Raw genomic sequence first — 17,414 nt, forward strand, 5'->3', positions numbered from 1 at the left:
TAAACTTCTTTCTATTTTACGACAAAATCCCTCACATGCTATACATCTCTAAGACCTTTCCTTTTTCTTTTCTTTTTTTAGTTTTCTCACGTAAGAAAAGAATAACACCAACATACTCAGTGTAATACCATGAGTGAGGTCTGGGAAGGTAAACTCTCAGCTCAAAAGGCTCCATCATACATGTCCTTGATAACCCTAACATGTACTCCCAAGATTCCAAAGGACTTCCCTAGAGACTTTATCTCCTAAGAAAATAATGATAAAATCAAATTAGAAACATTAACCCAAGAAAGGGTAACTAGAACTATATAACCCAACAATGGGGGCATAACAAACGAAAACTATTAACCAAAAAAGGGGACAAAAATATTCCCTATTCTTTTCCCTCCAAAAGAAAATATTTATATTCTAAACGTTAATAAAATGGAAATAAATATAGAATGAGAGACATATAAGGTCGACGTGTAAGAAAAAGGAAAAGGTCATGTACCCCCGCTCAATTTGAGGAACAACAAAAGAGAGAGAGAAAATTAATCCTTTGCTTGACTCTCGCTTTTCCGTTACCCAATAATCTTCTCCAGTAAGGCAAAAAATCAATTAAAAAAAGAAAGAAACAAACACTAAAAGTAGTTTCTCTTTCCCTTGTCCAACATTTTCTTGTTTCAGTTTCCAATGTATTTATTGTGTTTTGTCTGAAAAAAAAAAAAAAAAAAGGTGATAGTATTTTGGTCTGATCCCATTTCTTGAATTCACATCACAACCTCGTTTTCATCATTTTCTTGGACAATGTTGGGCTTGAAACATTTGATTGATCCTAAATGCAGGTTTGCTGACCAAGATTAACGAATGTTATTTGAAATTACTATACCATGACAACTAATCGCAGTGCTGATGCTAATAAGGTTCTGTAATTTCTCATCTCAATCTCTGCATTGTATCATTTATTTGGGTGTTTTTATTGGTATTTATGTTGGTGTATTTTTTCTTTAATTATTATCAGGTTGAGGGGGTTAATCAAACACCTCCACCACCTGGGGCTAATGATCACACTCGTGGTGGAAATAAGGTCAGCTTGTTTATTGCCGTTTAGCATTTTGATTCATTGTGCTTAATTAATCTCTTGTTAATCTTATTTGCCTTTTATAATCTCATAAACAAAAATCGTGCTTAATCTCTTGTTTAATGGTGCATAGATTAGAGAAGACCCCATCACCCTTCTCCTTACTTTTCATATACCCTATTAGTTTCATGTGCTTTTTGGGGCAAAATGGTTACAGACATACTTAGATTTGATGAACAAGCCTGAGGCATCACATGCTAACATTTGGAGTCAAGTCACCTTTTTTTTTTAAATAATAATGGTACCTAGCAAGAGCAACAAAGAATAGGCTACAAATTGAGAACATGTATTTCATATTGTAAGCTTTAGTTTTCGTGATAGAAACATGTCCCTTTTTAGGAATGTAACCTGCTTATCAGATACAAATTTGATCCTTCAATTTGATCACTCCAAGAGAGTGACCTGGTTCTTCAAGTTAAAAGTTCACTATTTCTGCAGCTTTACCTAAGGCAATTTAAAATCTCCATGCATTTGATATTTGCCTAAATAGTTGAGTAAATTTAGAGATTGTGGATGACGGAGTTGACTGAAGATAAGAATTTGGTCTTGGCAGGTTTACAAAAGTGGTCCCCTGTTTTTATCGTCAAGAGGTATGCTTAATTTTAGCATATAGTTGCAAGAAAGGAACGTGATTTCTCCTCACTTGTTATTATCTCCCACTTTCACGCTTATTTTTCCTATTTCTAGTGTCATGTTTCTTCTTTTGATTCAAACGCTATTTTATTTACATTTTCTTAGTTACATAGAATTCTATAACTTCACATGTTTGCTATATAGTTGTTTTAGTTTTGTGTCTTGGCCTCTAAATGCAGCGGGACTGTAGCCCAGAAGATGGTATAATAGCTGAAGAGTGTGTACTTTCTAGTGTTTTGTGTTGGCACACATTCGTTTGTACCCATTAGAAAACTTTCTATCGTGTGTTTAGTAAGAAAGAAAAGGATCCATGATGGTGCAGTGTCAATTATTCTTCCTCGTGAAGCACAAAAATAAAAAAAAGCATCTTCCTTAAAACAAAAGGTTTCTGCTTTCAAATGACCACATCAGATTTGAAGTCAACTCTCTTACAAATAAGAATGATTTTTATCATGTATTTGCAGAAATGATAAATGGGGTTGCCATTATCTTTGATTATAGTTATTTGCGAATATCTTTCATGTTACCATTTGATTTGCAGTTCTCTCAGTTCATTTTCCATTAGCTAAAAAAGATGATTTTACTGTATTTCTATGTAGACTGTTGTATAAGTTATTATTGAGGAAAGTAATAACACTTGTTTCTATTCCTTTTGATGGTCTGCTATCTTGAACTGTCTTGACAAATATTTTAGCTACTTTTGTGTTTCTATTTACTTTTGTGTTCTGTCAGATATGCTTTATTGTCTTGTATTACATTGTGGCCATCACTTATTTGCTAATTTCTAGTTAAAAAAGAATAGATATCTGGAGTTTCAGGCGTATACTGAGACATATTCTGTATTTTTGTCAGAAAGCAAGAAGGAAAACAGAGATTCTTGACTTGTATAGAATTTAGGAGTTAGTTGATACTTCTGATGTCTATTGCATGTAGGAATTGGATGGACATCATGGAAGAAGAGGTGGTTCATTCTAACTCGTACCTCATTGGTCTTCTACAGAACTGATCCTGTAAGTTTGACGTTGTATATTGAACCCATCATTCCTTTCTACTTAGTAGAACCTAAGTTAGTTACTCGCTTATTATGCAAGTAGTGGACTATATCATATCATGGTTTATTATCCTGTAATATACGTTTGAGCATTTAAATACATAAATGGTTTTAGAAAAATTGCATTTCACTTGAACCCTCAGGGGTTGGCCTGGTGGCAATTGACTTGAGCCTTGGGGTGCTCCCCTTCAGGGTCTCAAGTTCGAAACCCGCTAGGTGCAAACAATTTCTGGGGGCCATCGGACTGGGGAAAACCCTGAATTAACCGTGGTGCACTTGCGGGAAACTCCTTGCCGAGGGCCTGTGCACCCCCGGGATTAGTCGGGGCTCAAAGAGACTCGGACACCCGGTGCTAGTCAAAAAAAAAAAAATTGCATTTCACTTGCAATATTATTTTGTATTCCTCCGAAGATTTGTTAGTGTTGGTTGAAGCACAAACAACGAGAACATATTTCTTCCTTGATTTAGGTTCATTTGAATTTACATCTTTCCCTTATACTCCCTCCGGCTCATAGTAAGTGTCCTTTTGGCCTTTTTATTTTAGTCTAAAAAAGTGGCCTTTTACATAGTCAAAAAGGTATAAATTGTTTTCTTCGGAATTCGCCCCTGTTTAGATAAGTGAGTTTCTATGTAACAAGAAGCTATATTAAATAGGTACCATTTAATTAAGGGTAAATTAGTCAAAATACCTTTTTTTTTCTTTCTAGGTTTTAGTATTTCTTAAGGGGTGTGCCAAAGGCCAAAAGGACACTTATTATGGACCAGAGGGAGATTATATACTCTCTTGACATAGAGATCAACTAGTGAAGAAATTATACCTTTGAACCTATTTTTTTTTTTTTTTTTTTTTGAGAAACTGGTACTGTATTATACCTTTGAACCTATTCAGGTTCATAGTGTGGCATTTGTTTTTGAAAAATCGTTTGGTTGATGAAAGCATAGTGAGTTTATATTCGATCAGTTCATATGTCTTCCACCAATAGTATTTGGTAACTATTAATTTGTTCCTAACTCCCAGTTGTTTCTGATAAGTCCATGAATCTTATTTGGTTACCAATCATTTGAGTGCTCAATGGTATCTTTGACTTATATAATTTTTACTCAATGACCTTATGTCCTTGACTGATTCTTTTCAGAATGCTACTCCTCAAAAGGGAACCGAAGTGAATTTAACCCTGGGTGGTATTGATCTCAACAGTTCAGGCAGGTTGGCTTAGTATATATGCTTAAGATAGTCCTTAGCGGGGGTTCCTTATGACAAGTTACACTAAAATGGTGAATGATCCTATTTTTCTCCATGAGTTTTCAGCGTGGTTGTCAAAGAAGATAAGAAACTGTTGACTGTGCTATTTCCTGATGGTCGTGATGGACGAGCTTTCACACTCAAGGTGCCTTTATTTCTCATAGCTTTTTTTTTCTTTTCTATCTTTAATAGTTTTATCATTTTTGTTGTTGTTTGTTGTCATCCTTAAATTGAGTTTTCATTTTCCCATAAGAATCATTATATAGGGGAAGATCACGCTTCTTACTGGTTTATGCTCAATTGTGTTACTTTTACCGTATAAGTACCTAAAGATAATCCACAGTTTCACAAATAAATCTGAAATAGAGATATTATTATCAGTACTTATAAGTTGGAAGCTCGAGTTTATTTATTTGTTTTTCGTTGCTAATAATCTACTCAAGCATACTTAGAATGCTACTAACTTATTAGTTCTCTTCAGTTTTATTTGAGAATTGAAAGCATTCCCTCAATTTGCCCCACTTAAATGGTCGCCTAATTAGTAGTTTCAAGCTCAAAGGCACAGTGGTAACCAGCTTGCAAAGTAGTTTTTAGCTGTACTCCCTCTGTCCCAATTTGGCAATTTATGTAAAGGGGTTCAAGGGACAATGGTCAAAACACTTAATTTTGACTTAGAATTCGGGTATAGATTCTTCTATTTTTTGAAATAAACTTTACATATTTGAAAGCTACACGAAGAGTCGAAAAGTACTACAAGTCAACATAACTAATGATTCAAAATATTTTTAAAATGTTTGAGAAAATTGTAGTCAAAGAAAAAACTGTTTGACTCCCAAACAATAACACCTTCACATAAAATGGGATGGAGGGTATACCAATTATTTTTCAAATTGTAGCGGTCTTTATTTATTCGCATGTTTAGTCATGCATGTCCTTGGTAGCCCTCCATGTCTAAGGCGTATATTTTACTTTCCTGTATCATGATATTAATGACTTAATGACTCTAAAAGTTCTTTTGGTTGGCCATTGCTTTCTAAATGGGTTCACTTAACATTCTTTTTGCTGTTTACATTGTTGTATTGTATCATCATGATTATCATTAGCATTCTAGGAATCTGTTTCTGTAAAGTATAAAACCAAATATAGTCTAACAGCTTTGATGTCATAGGCGGAAACATCAGAGGATTTGCTTCAGTGGAAAACTGCACTTGAGGAAGCTTTGGCAAATGCACCTAGTGCTGCTCTTGTAATGGGCCAAAATGGAATATTTAGGAATGATCAGGCCAATGCTGTTGATGTTTCACTTGAGCAATGTAAGTTCTCATTACCTTGTTCTAAACATGGCCAGCATCTGGTATGCGTCTTGCAGGTCGAGGAAATATGAACCTACTTATAACGTAATTATACTAATGCTTGATTTATAAGCGGTTTTTTTTCACGACAGCAAATAGTCAAGCTGGTTCTGTTTTTCTATATGTATGTATAACTTTAATGAATGTTAGGTATACATATCTCCGTTTCTGTGGTATATATATCTAACAGTTTTTCAGTAGGGAAGTTGTTTCGAGAAAGCTTATGAGATCTGTTCTCAGGTAGTACGAAATCTGACTGGACTACCAAAGAGCTCAGTTACTTACAATGGCTTATGCATCGCGCCGTTCTTTATCTTGCTATTGCCGTTGCCCGATGTGTATTTGCCTTAAAATATTATGGACTTTTCATGGATCTAATCTTCAACCATTTTTATTTCATTTTGCCTTTGTAGCTAATGATAGACAGCCTGTGAAGTCCTTGGTAATTGGTCGGCCGGTTTTACTTGCTCTGGAAGATATTGACGGAACTCCATCTTTCTTGGAGAAAGCCCTGAAGTTTGTAGAAGAGCATGGTGAGCTTCTTCTACTGTGTCAAATAACTATATTATGGCTGCTTCTGTAACATGCTCCTTTCTTATTCATCGAGCTTCAAATTTCAAATATTTCTTTCATCTTTGAAGGATCAGTTGTCAGTGGGGCTTATACCCTAGTCAAATAACTATGGCAAAATGCAGTTTGTGAAATGGAAAAAGCTGTTTCTAATTAGGGCGTTCCTGAAACAATTCTTTTGGTTTCCAAAACAAATTGCTGTAAGAGGATTTTTCTATGTCCAATTAAAGGCTGAGAATCAGTCAAGTTGACTCTGTAGAAGTAAAACGAACGAAATATCGGGACAGAAGCTATTTGCAGTCAAATAGGTGTTTTATTGTTTTAATATGAACACCATGTACGTGTCCTTCTCTAGCACATGCTTTCATATTCTTCTTATAAAAAGAAAAAACTGAACACCATTTACTTTTAAGGACAATGCTTCTTCCCATTGTGCTTCTTAATTTGCTTTGATGTGATTCAAAGTGGTCTTTGATAACGAATAAATTTTAGCCAGAAGATAAATAGTACTCTACTCTCATATGATTTATTTCTAAGTATGCTTTTAGATAACTTGGATTTATCTCTAACCTACATTCAATTATACTTCTCATTTTTGACAAAGAACATTAATGCTTTTCATTTTGTGGACTGTTCATTTATTTGTTTATTGATGTCTTGCATGCTCATAACATGGTACTGATCTTCTACAATTTCTTCCAGGGATTAAAACTGAAGGCATCCTGCGGCAAGCAGCAGATGTTGATGATGTTGAGCATCGAATACGGGAATATGAACAGGGTCTGTTAGCTTGAAATTGAGAGGGTTTCATTGTATTATGTTTTACTAGGTGTTGATACCATAAGTACCTGCCGAGAAAGTTTATATGTTGTCACTGCATGTGTAATGTTTCTAAAATTGATTTGCCCTGGGCAATTGGCGAGTAGAATTCATTACTCGTATCAAAGGTTGCATTATTAAGCTTACTCCTTTCTATTAAAAAATAAAAAATAAAAAATAAAAAAATAGAAAGCTTACTCCTAGTGGTGCACGACATTGTTGTAAAAGCTCATATTGAGCTTTGTAGATCTGTAGATTTTGTGGAATGTCTTTTTCTATGTGTATTTAAGCAGCTTCCTCTTTTCGGATGCCACTGAATTATGATAGATGAGATGCAATTCTCATTTAGAGTAACATATCAGATTAAAATTAGCTAAGTAGATTATATAATAGGTTCTGGACATAAGGACTGTGAGAGATCATTTACCTGTCAAAATATTTTACATCTTTTCTTCATTTGATGGGAAGCCCGTACAAGTGTCTCTTATGTAGTTCACCTGTCTTACAATAACTAACAAAATTTTGTTCTGTTAATCCAGGTAAAACTGACTTTTCTACAGAAGAGGATGCACATGTTATTGCTGATTGCGTCAAGGTATATGCTTCAAAACAGAAGTATAGGTTATATAAGATTGTTTGTATGAAACTACTTTTGGAACTGCTATTGATTCATCTTTATTTCTGCAGTACATTCTGCGGGAGTTGCCATCATCTCCAGTTCCTGCATCTTGCTGCAATGCCCTTTTGGAAGCATTTAGTAAGTTTATTGTCTTAATGTTGGGTCCTTTTAGACTGCCTCTTTTCCGTAGGTGATTTAAGCTAGTTCTTATAGGAAAAAAGGACACCTTTAGTAACACTACCCCAGGATCTGCAGAGTTGTATAGATAGATACTTTCTTCATCCAATAGCATGATATGCGTGATCCATTTTTCATGATGAAATATTTGCGAGAGCCCCTTTGACAGTAAAAACCATGATATTTCTTTTGCATTCTGCTTGAGTGTGTTATTGAGACAGATATGTAAAGTTTTTCTGTTTGGGCCTGCTAAAACCTAAAATTATATCTGGTTTCTCTATCTTAGTATTTCGAGAAACTTATGCACTTAAATGTGCATAGTCTTTGAAGCCTATCAACTTAACGTGTTCATCTTGTTACGTTGGGTTTTCTTTCTGCTGTTCATAGATTTTTACTTTTCTCCTTTCAAACCAAACATTGTCGTAACAAAGTCAACACTCACCACGAGATTCTCAACTATTTTCTTTGAAATCATGAGTCCAGTGATCCATGTCTTAATTACCACCCTTCTATACGAAACAGCTATCTATTAGATATATGTACTGAAGTGAATTCGTGTCATACTAATCCAATTTCTTTTTCAAACTGGTACCCAACGAAGTTTACATATTTATGCGTAGAGTTTGTTTGACAACTATGACTTAATGAAAGCTGCTTGTCAATTTGGGCTTAAACTTTGTTGTGAGTCAGGGCGAAGCGAAAAAGAAAAGAAAAAAAGAGATGAGAAACTATCATCATATAAGTTTTATCCTAGCATGAATGTTGGCGAATAAGATTCTGAGACTGCCTGAAGTGTTTTCGCCTTCATTACATGATAGGGTATTTATTCATTTCCGTCAACGACAAAAGTTGGAAGTTTAGTCAGCTTGTGAGTATCATTTGTTAAAATGCTTTTGTGATTGTTGATAGGAACTGATCGGGGCATTAGGGTCAATGCTATGCGTACTGCTATATTGGAGACATTTCCAGAACCAAACCGTCGTTTGCTGCAGAGGTTCTTAATTCTTACTGTTCATGTTATTTGATTTCGTATGTGACACAGTTCACTTGTTCGTCATTTTGGTATTATCAGTATGGTGCTATTTTGTCTGAATATTTCATTAGCAGATAATTTCAGTAGCTCTATGTATGTGTTTGTGTACAAAAACACAAGTATATATACAGTTACCAAATTTAAAAAAAAAAAAAAAACATATATGTTGATATATCTTTGCATCTGTGAACACTGTTAGATTTGCAAAATCTTTCTATTTTGGAGGTTTTTGAATCAATTGATAGAATGTTGGCTAGAAGATTGCCAATTTGTGTATTTGATTTCCAAATATAATAAAAGGACCTCTTGATGATTTTGCTTATGTGCTTTGATATTTCTTTTCTTTCTTTTATTTTTGGGCGGAAGCTTTTCATATTTCACTTAGTTAATTTTTACAATTCTTTGTACAAAAGTTTCCGAAGCGGATTGATACATACGCAAATTTGTAGTGTATTTGTTCTATTTGGTGATTTTAAGATTTGCGTACGAAACCTGCTGGTTAGCTTCATGCAAAGAGAGAGAAGCTTCTTCTCGCTAAAATCAACAGTAAACAGGATAATTTGCAACAATTCTGGCACTGACATCTGATCATATTGAGTAATGAAGCCTAGTATATGTTAAATAGAAAAGTAGAACGGATTAAATTCTAGCTCTGCTGGAAATCGATTCAGCTAGATCATAGGAGATGTCATCTTAGCCAGCCTTATCTCTGGAAGGTGATTGCCATCAAAACTTATGAAGGTGATGTGATACCCAAAAAGTATTGGAAAAAAGAGGGAGAAATATAAATCCTGTTCTGAAAATTGGAGGTGGAGACAATGTACCACTATTGCCCATTGTGAACAAGAAGATGGAAGTTTTCTCGCAGATTTTCAATTCAGGCTGTACTAATGAGGAGATAGGACATAGGGAGTTCTTTGATGCGAACTGTTGACAGAGATTTAAATTACTATGTTGTGGGTGAACTAGCTGAATTTAAATGCCTGTAGACCAAATAAAATTTCGTCTGTTTAAGTGAGATGGATAAGCTAGCATGTTTCCTCTTTTATTAAGGTTGCTTAATCACTGAAGTAAAATTTGCCACTTATGCTTATAGAAGCTATAAAATTTGACTTTTAGCTTACCCTGGGTTGCTGAAGAGTTTTTGGTTCTCACGTGATGCTCTTTTCTGATGTCCATCAGGATTCTTATGATGATGCAAACTGTGGTTTCCAATAAAACTCAAAACAGAATGAGCACATCGGCAGTGGCAGCATGCATGGCACCTTTACTTCTTCGCCCACTTCTAGCTGGAGACTGTGAGCTAGGAAATGACTTTGCTATGAGTGGTGATAGCTCTGTTCAACTTTTACAGGCGGCTGCTGCAGCTAACCATGCTCAGGCCATTGTCATCACATTGCTAGAGGAGTATGATAAATTATTTGGGGTATGGTTTTATATCTTGCTTCTGCACCTGACTTTGTGTTGAGGAGTAACATTTTTGGTTCATTTGGAACCTCAGAGTGCTGGGATGTCTTTCTGTTTCTCTGAGATTCAGAAGACAATGAAATCTTCTTTGAATTCTTTTCTCTTCAAGTAAAGGTTTAAATCTTTGCAGGAAGGCTCTGTATCGCCTGAACTGTACTCTGACTCAGATGGTAGTGGAACCGAGAGTGGAGAAGAATTTACTGATGATGATTACAGCTATGATGAAGAAGACGAAGATGATGATGATGATGCAGAAGAGGGCTCTCACGCTGATATTGATGATTCTGAAAATGACTCCTGTGCAACAACCAATGAGGTTGGCGAAAATGAAGATAGTAATAAGGTTCTTTCTTCATTGTCTTCACTGTTCTATTCTCAGCCTTCTTTTTTTGTCAAGCACTGGGTGTTGCATGATGCTGGAACTTCTCAGTCCCTCTTTCCTACTTTACCCTTTCATTCATCTGCAGCAGGATATTTAGCTTCAACAGCGATCCTTGAAACTTCTGCAAGTTAATATATTACTATGCCAGTAGGTTATCAAGAAACTGGCATGTTTTCTCATAAATACTTACCAATGAGGATTTAATTTCTTTCTGTCTGGTGCTATGTGTAGCCCTCTTATACTACTGTTTAGTGCATTTCATTCCTCTGGCCTAAGCTGGATCTCACATACTTTCACGACTAAATATACAGAGCTCCCAAGTTTCTAAAACTAGCTTAAAGACTACTGAAGTGGACGTCGTCAAAACTACTGGGAGCTCACCGAAAAGTCTACCTCAAACTTCTGTTCAGAATGATGTCAATGAAGCGGGTGAGAGGGTTCCGCCTCCAAGTCGTGAAAATTCTAGAGCACAAGGAAATGTATCTGTTGAACAAGTAGGACTGGGACAGATTGAAACATCTACTTCTCAAAAGTCAACAGATAAGTTAAATGGACCTCTACGCAGTGTTCGGCGACCTGCTGTCTGGGGGCGTACTCCTGTGAGTACTATCACCTTTGGCTCACAGTTACTCAGCTCAGAATGTGACTAGTTTTCTCTTTTGCCACTATGTTTTTCTTTGGACATATCATCGCCCATACATTTTTGTTGCTAAATTTAGCATTTTTTGAATCAATCAAACTCGGACATCCATGTATGGACTTTATACCTATTTTATGACTAGAACATTGGTATATTTTCTGATATTTCATTTCTTGGTTTTCCTTTTTGAGTTTAGGCCAAGAAGAACCTCTCCATGGAATCAATTGACATCCCCTTTGATGATGAGTAAGTGATGCACTTATCAGGAGTTAAAATTCATTATAAAGATGGTCAACCAAGATATTCAAGAGAAAGCACAACTACTAAAATCAGCTGGAGAGCGATTATGTTGCATGTATAATATAGATCCTTACTAAATATAGGAAAAGAACTGCACATATCAAATATGATAATGCAAACAGTTCTTGCACTCTCTGATGATCAACCACGACCTATGATTCCTAAACCCAAGCACCCCTCACATTTTATCCGGCTTCAGAAGTGCCTTCCGTTCTAAATCATTTTAGATGGATTTTACCATTCTGGTAACTGTTGTGTTTGGACTTGTTTCTAGAGATGAAATCCAGAGGCTTGAGGCCATTAAAGCTGACTTGCAAAGTAGGATTGAAGAGGAGGTACATGTTATAAGATCCTTTTTCTTGAAAGTCTTGTCAGTTTTCACCCTGAATTACCTTTTCCTTTATTTTATGTTTACTTTTCTATATTTGGTCTTTGTGCTGCACCTATCTCTTCATTATAGGCCAAAGGTAACGCCCTTTTGCAAGAAAGTTTGGAGAAACGAAAGGATGCTTTGCATGAGCGTCGTCTAGCACTTGAGAAAGATGTATGTGCTGTACTCCTTTCCTTTTCCTCTTATTGTTTCTCATTTGGTGTGCGTTGGACTCTGTACTTCTCATTCCATCTTAAAACCTCTTGATCCTCCATGCACTTGGGTTTTTTCTTTTGTGTTCTCTTATTTGCCGGTGCTGGTGCTGAATCCTTCAAGAAAAATATATCCTAAATATTTGTAGTAAATCGTTTACTCACTTGGTGGTGGAATTACAATCTTTCTTTGCTACAAGTATGGATTATTGAACAACACACTAGGGTGTGGTTAACGGTTAACGAAGGGGGTAAAAGCTTTGGGAGACCAGAATTCAGATCCTAGCAGAGACAAACACTAGAGACAAAAACACAAGATGATTTCTTCCATCCATAATTGCTCACTGGTTGAGCTATGGGATCGCATAGCCTGGGGTGCATTCGCACCTCGCTGGAAGCCTCTTCCTCCTTGATTTTCTTCCATTTTGAACTCATATGGATGTCCTTCATGCTTGATCCATGAACATCATCTGGTGTGAGTTGACTTGTAGTTGACCCTCCAGGGAAGCTATCACCTATATTTAGGACCTTTCCTGTTTGACCCATTGAAATAACTCAAAAGTGATGAGCATCTTGTCAGGAGAGTAAAAAGGGCACCCCGGTGCACTAAGCTCCCGCTATGCGCGGGGTCCGGGGAAGGGCTGGACCACAAGGGTCTATTGTACGCAGCCTTACCTTGCATTTCTGCAAGAGGCTATTTCCACGGCTCGAACCCGTGACCTCCTGGTCACATGGCAGCAACTTTACCAGTTACGCCAAGGCTCCCCTTCCAGCAACTTGTCAGGAGAGTAGCTTATGTAATAATTTTCTAGCAAGGAACTGTGCATTTACAAGCACTGATGATGATTTTATTAAGATGGAGGGGAATATAGTCTAATCCATCCAAGTAGCCAAACTCCAATTCTAACTCATTTCTGCGTTAGACTACTTTTGGTTAACTTGATTGTCTTATTCTTTTGTTTGTTTCAATCACGAGGTATCTATTCACAGAAAAGCGCTAAAGGAGTATTGTGCAACTGTAGATCATGTAATAGCTTCAAGGAGCTCATAAATCTGAGTATCTCTATAGTCCTTTAATAATCCCATAGCTTCACAAAATTCAAAATGCCAATACAAGAGCACCTATTACAGTCAAGAGACGCTGCTTGTCCTCACTTCATCAAAAAAAGAGACGCTGCTTGTCCTCAAAACATTTTCTTCAACAAGCTCCACATGATGCACTGTGGAGTAGCTCCACAAAACTACTTTGCTTTCTTCTTGACTGGAATCATAGACCAAACAGATAAAACTTTTTTTTTTTTTTTTTATCCGTGGTGTTAGGGCCAACTTGCTCGCACCTCGACTAATCCATGCGGTATCTGCTACCTCCCACCATTATAGGTACTGGGTAACTCTGTCCTCCAAGGCTTGGACCGATGGGAAGAAATCACCTAGAGTTTTTGTCTCCGCCGGAGTTTGAACCTGAGACCTCATGTTTCTTAACCTACTTCATTGACCACTAGGAGACACCGTCAGGTGGAACCAAACAGATAAAACTCCGCGGCTGATAAAAAAATTGATTGTTCTTTTTCATCATATATCCCAACTGTCCTTAGTAAATAGAAGTTTAATCATTCCCATGTGCAGTTTTATAAATGAATGCAATGAAATTGTTGGCATGACCAGGTATCAAGGCTTCAGGAGCAACTACAGAAGGAGAGGGAGTTAAGGAGACTCTTGGAAGCTGGACTTGAAGGCAAATTACATGTCTCTTCCAGTATAGATGGGAAGGTCAGATTTCTCTCAACTTGCCAATTTATGGCATGGCTTGCTTATACGGGAACTATAATTTTATTTATGCTATAGATGAAGAAAGAACTTCAGGAGATTGCTCAGGCAGAGGCAGATGTCATCAATCTGAAACAGAAAGCTGACGATCTTGGATTGGAGCTTAGTAAACAACGTGAACAAAACTCCAGACTTCGTGGTGACTCGGGCAATCAACCACAGCAAAGTCTAAATAATCACGGAAAAAGGTAATCTTTGTATTGCTTCTTCCTGTTTTTGTTGTTGACTATGGAAAAATCCATCTTCAATTCAAGTTTTAGATTGTTATCACCACTTGTGCTCTCCAATATTCTGCTTCTGCAACCACGTTACTCATATCAATGAAAGATATGCAAAGAAAATGAACGATTTTGGTATGCTGTTTCCCTCTCGTCCAAGTTAAATTCCAAAATGCAATTTTTCGGACATTGCTGCTTGTGTAGGAAGACTTTTAGTCTATAGGTTGAAGTTTTTTGATGCTTTTAATGCGATGAGCCACTTTGCCATTGTTATTCCATTGGAGTCTGCTCTAATTGTGTTTCTTATCCTTCGCCATGGTGATCTTGGTGCAGCAAGGATAAACATAAGGATATGGAAACTAATGCCTCAAAAACTCTTGAAAAGTCTGCAAGAAGTAAGGTACATATTTCGTTGTATTCTTGACCAAAAAATGTTTTCTGGTTTTGCACTGATTGAATATAGAGAAACTGCAACCTCATGGAGCTAAGCCAACTGAACACTTTACAGGATAGTGGTTGAGTATGGCATAATTGAATGTATTGCTCATTTAGTCATTGCTATTGCATAGACAGACAGATGGATTCTCTACTAGGTTAACCTTGCAAGTGAAAGAGGTTAATTATTTAATTCTTCTGAATATTTGTTATCAAATGCCGATGCTAAAATATTGCCACTTCTATGCATAGTAATGATTAGAATGTCTCCAACTGATTGTTGCAACTGTATACATGACCTGTTAGATTTCTTGTTGTCATTTACGTTTGAAGTTGAGAAAGTTGTCTGAGATCCAAAATTCAGAACCTCAGCTGGAGGATCCTTTTCTAAGCATTTATCTGCTGAGTCCATGAAATTGGAAAATAGAAAGAAACGGAAGATGCTCCATGAACACAGTTCTTTTTTAATCTCTTCCAAAAAAAAAAAAATGAATTAGGTAAATTTTGTGCTCTAAATGGAAGGTATAGCTTGAATTAGCTTTAACTTTTTGAAAAGAAAAAAAAATGAATTTATAGCACTTATAGAGTTACCTATCAAAAAATTATAATCTGCTACTACAAAATAAGAAAAAGAGAAGGCAAATGACAGTCTGTAGGTCAATTAACGTGCACAAAATATGAAAATATGTAGTTGTGTCTTTTTCATTTGCTGGTGTGGTTATTTTTTTTTTTTTTTTTTTTGTGTAGTTTCTTGAAATTGCTGAATTTTTATACAGAGGAACACCTATTTTAGTTGCATATGTGGGTCTGTGATCATTTCTCTTTGGTGCTGCTTTCAAGACGTCTTTTATATGAGCCTGATACTATCCTACACAAACAAAAACTTGGACTAGGTTAAGTCAACAATTTGGTAGTAGTTAGAAAAGGGGTTAGAAACATTTATGGACCTGTAAGCAGTATAAATCTAGTTTAGTTTGGCTGGTTTATTATACTATATGGAGTTTTTAATTTTATCACTTTGTCACCATGTAGCATAGCCTGGTCCTTACAACTTGTAACATGTATTGAAAACTATATACTCGTATTAGCATGTAGCATCCAGGTATTTGCAGTTTATGAGTATGTAGTTTTCTCTGCAGCACGAGACCAGTTTGAACAAGGTAGATAGTGAGAAAGCACAGAGTAAGCAGGCAGATTCATCACAAAGTCCCAACTCTTCTGTGGAAGCGGGGATGAGCAGGGTCCCTTCAGCCAGTGTTAGAAAATCTACTTCTAGGAATGAGGTATGTTTTATGGTTTATCTGGAAGTTTAAGCTTTCTCTTTTTTCTGTGGGCATTAGCAACAAACGCTGAGCTTGAGGTTGAGGCAAATTATTGAAATTTTCGTAGTTTAAGATGGTTCCGGTGAGAAATATGAACTAAGGCTTGCCTATGCTTTTCTACTCTCTTCTCCCATATGCATTCTACTTGCTTAAACTGCCTTGCTTCAGAGACTTTAAGATTATCGAACTTTTTTTTTTTTTTTGAGAGGGAGTTAAAAAGGATTGTGTTGAGAGGGATTCACCTGTTAATTATGCATTTGACAAAAGATCTTTTAGCACATAACATCAGCATTTGACATAAAAATTATGTATACAAATCGTATAAAGGCTGTTCAAACCTATATTATGTTACGGATTTTCTTAAAATGATTTTTAATCATATACTATATATCTTTAGGGTCTCCGAAATTTAATCGACATCTTTGATTGACAGGGAGCTAATACTACAACATCAGCATTATCAAAGCTGACAAACAGGCTCAACTTTTTGAAAGAACGTCGGACTCAAATTGCAAGTGAACTCCAACACCTAGACAAAAACCATTCTGATCAGCCTGTCCAAAACAACGAAAGAGGTAAAAGGTCCGAACAAGCATCTCAAAGTCAAACAACAGAAAAGAATAGACCGGATGATGGTCAATCACTTCAGCATCCAGATCAAGGAACAAAACAGGAAGAACATTCAAATTTGGACAAAGGAATATCAGATAGCTTGCCAAACACGGAAAAAGGTCGAGCTGTAAACCCTCCAAGGACAAACTCTAGATGATGCATAGTCATTTTTGGACTTCCCTAGTTTGCAGTATGTCACACAACTTCTCAGATGGTGCCCGTGCTTGTTGCATACTACCTCGATTGGTGCCCCGAGAATCTATTGTGATGGAAAAACCTTGCCTAGCTGAGATTCCATGGGGCCCGATACGTACAGGTCATCTACCCTATGAGGAGAAGTTTGAGTGACGTGAAGTGCTGTTGAGCTGAAGTTTTGTCCATTGTGTCTTGTAGACGAAAATGAAATCAATGCTTTTGTATAGGTAAGTGGTAAGTAGAATTCTAATCATCTGATTTAGCAGATTAAAGCTATCAGATAGCTTGCTGATGAAACTAATATAAGAAAATTTTTGGTGCCATTCAATTGTATAAAATGTTGGTGCTTCACCTCTGGAAATAAGTTTTTTATTAGGACAGGTTTAATTAAGTTTTTTGCTTCACTTTGTTGTTGCAATCAATTTATTCTTAACTATGACGTTTTTAATATCCCACTAATCAGGCATGGACTTTCTTGTTCATAATAAAGAAACAAAATCCACTCAAAAAACTTCTGCAATATATTGTCCGTTCTTTTTGTTATTTATTTCACGTAACAAAAACCCTCTTCATCCGCATTCACTTCGTGTTTTCCTAAAATACCCCTAACTTCATTTAAATGAGTATATTAATGAGAGGGACCTTTTGGTCTTTCAGCCTATAACGTAAATGTGTTCCTTCTTCCGACACAAGGATTGTTTGAGTTAAGCTCTCTGGCTCACCATGGTTTCCTCAAATTTTCCAGGTTATATGTTTTTTTTTTTGTTTTTTTTTTGGGTTGGGGGTTCAGGCCCTAAAGAAACCACCAAAATTTTGG

At 36.3% G+C, this 17,414-nt stretch overlaps 1 protein-coding gene across 6 annotated transcripts; it reads left to right on the forward strand.

Moving 5' to 3' along the window:
• The first annotated feature begins 461 nt into the window (after positions 1–461).
• Positions 462–17,001, forward strand: LOC132627612 (rho GTPase-activating protein REN1-like). Of its 6 annotated transcripts, none has more exons than XM_060343047.1 (24): positions 462–580; positions 825–902; positions 1,001–1,066; positions 1,674–1,710; positions 2,687–2,763; positions 3,941–4,011; positions 4,114–4,192; positions 5,216–5,360; positions 5,813–5,932; positions 6,672–6,749; positions 7,328–7,383; positions 7,476–7,545; positions 8,494–8,578; positions 9,800–10,043; positions 10,215–10,427; positions 10,778–11,065; positions 11,303–11,352; positions 11,681–11,741; positions 11,867–11,950; positions 13,654–13,758; positions 13,834–14,003; positions 14,367–14,433; positions 15,608–15,751; positions 16,224–17,001. In XM_060343047.1, the coding sequence occupies exons 2-24, from the start codon at positions 870–872 to the stop codon at positions 16,557–16,559; spliced, it is 2,679 nt and encodes an 892-aa protein (XP_060199030.1). In that variant the 5' UTR covers positions 462–580; positions 825–869; the 3' UTR covers positions 16,560–17,001. The 6 variants fall into 6 exon arrangements, with proteins under 6 accessions (XP_060199030.1, XP_060199028.1, XP_060199029.1 ...); XM_060343045.1 differs by having other exon boundaries at positions 481–714; XM_060343046.1 differs by having other exon boundaries at positions 481–626.
• The last annotated feature ends 413 nt before the right edge of the window (positions 17,002–17,414 follow it).

Source organism: Lycium barbarum, chromosome 2 (genome assembly GCF_019175385.1).
Source record: "Lycium barbarum isolate Lr01 chromosome 2, ASM1917538v2, whole genome shotgun sequence".
NCBI classification, from domain to species: domain Eukaryota; kingdom Viridiplantae; phylum Streptophyta; class Magnoliopsida; order Solanales; family Solanaceae; genus Lycium; species Lycium barbarum.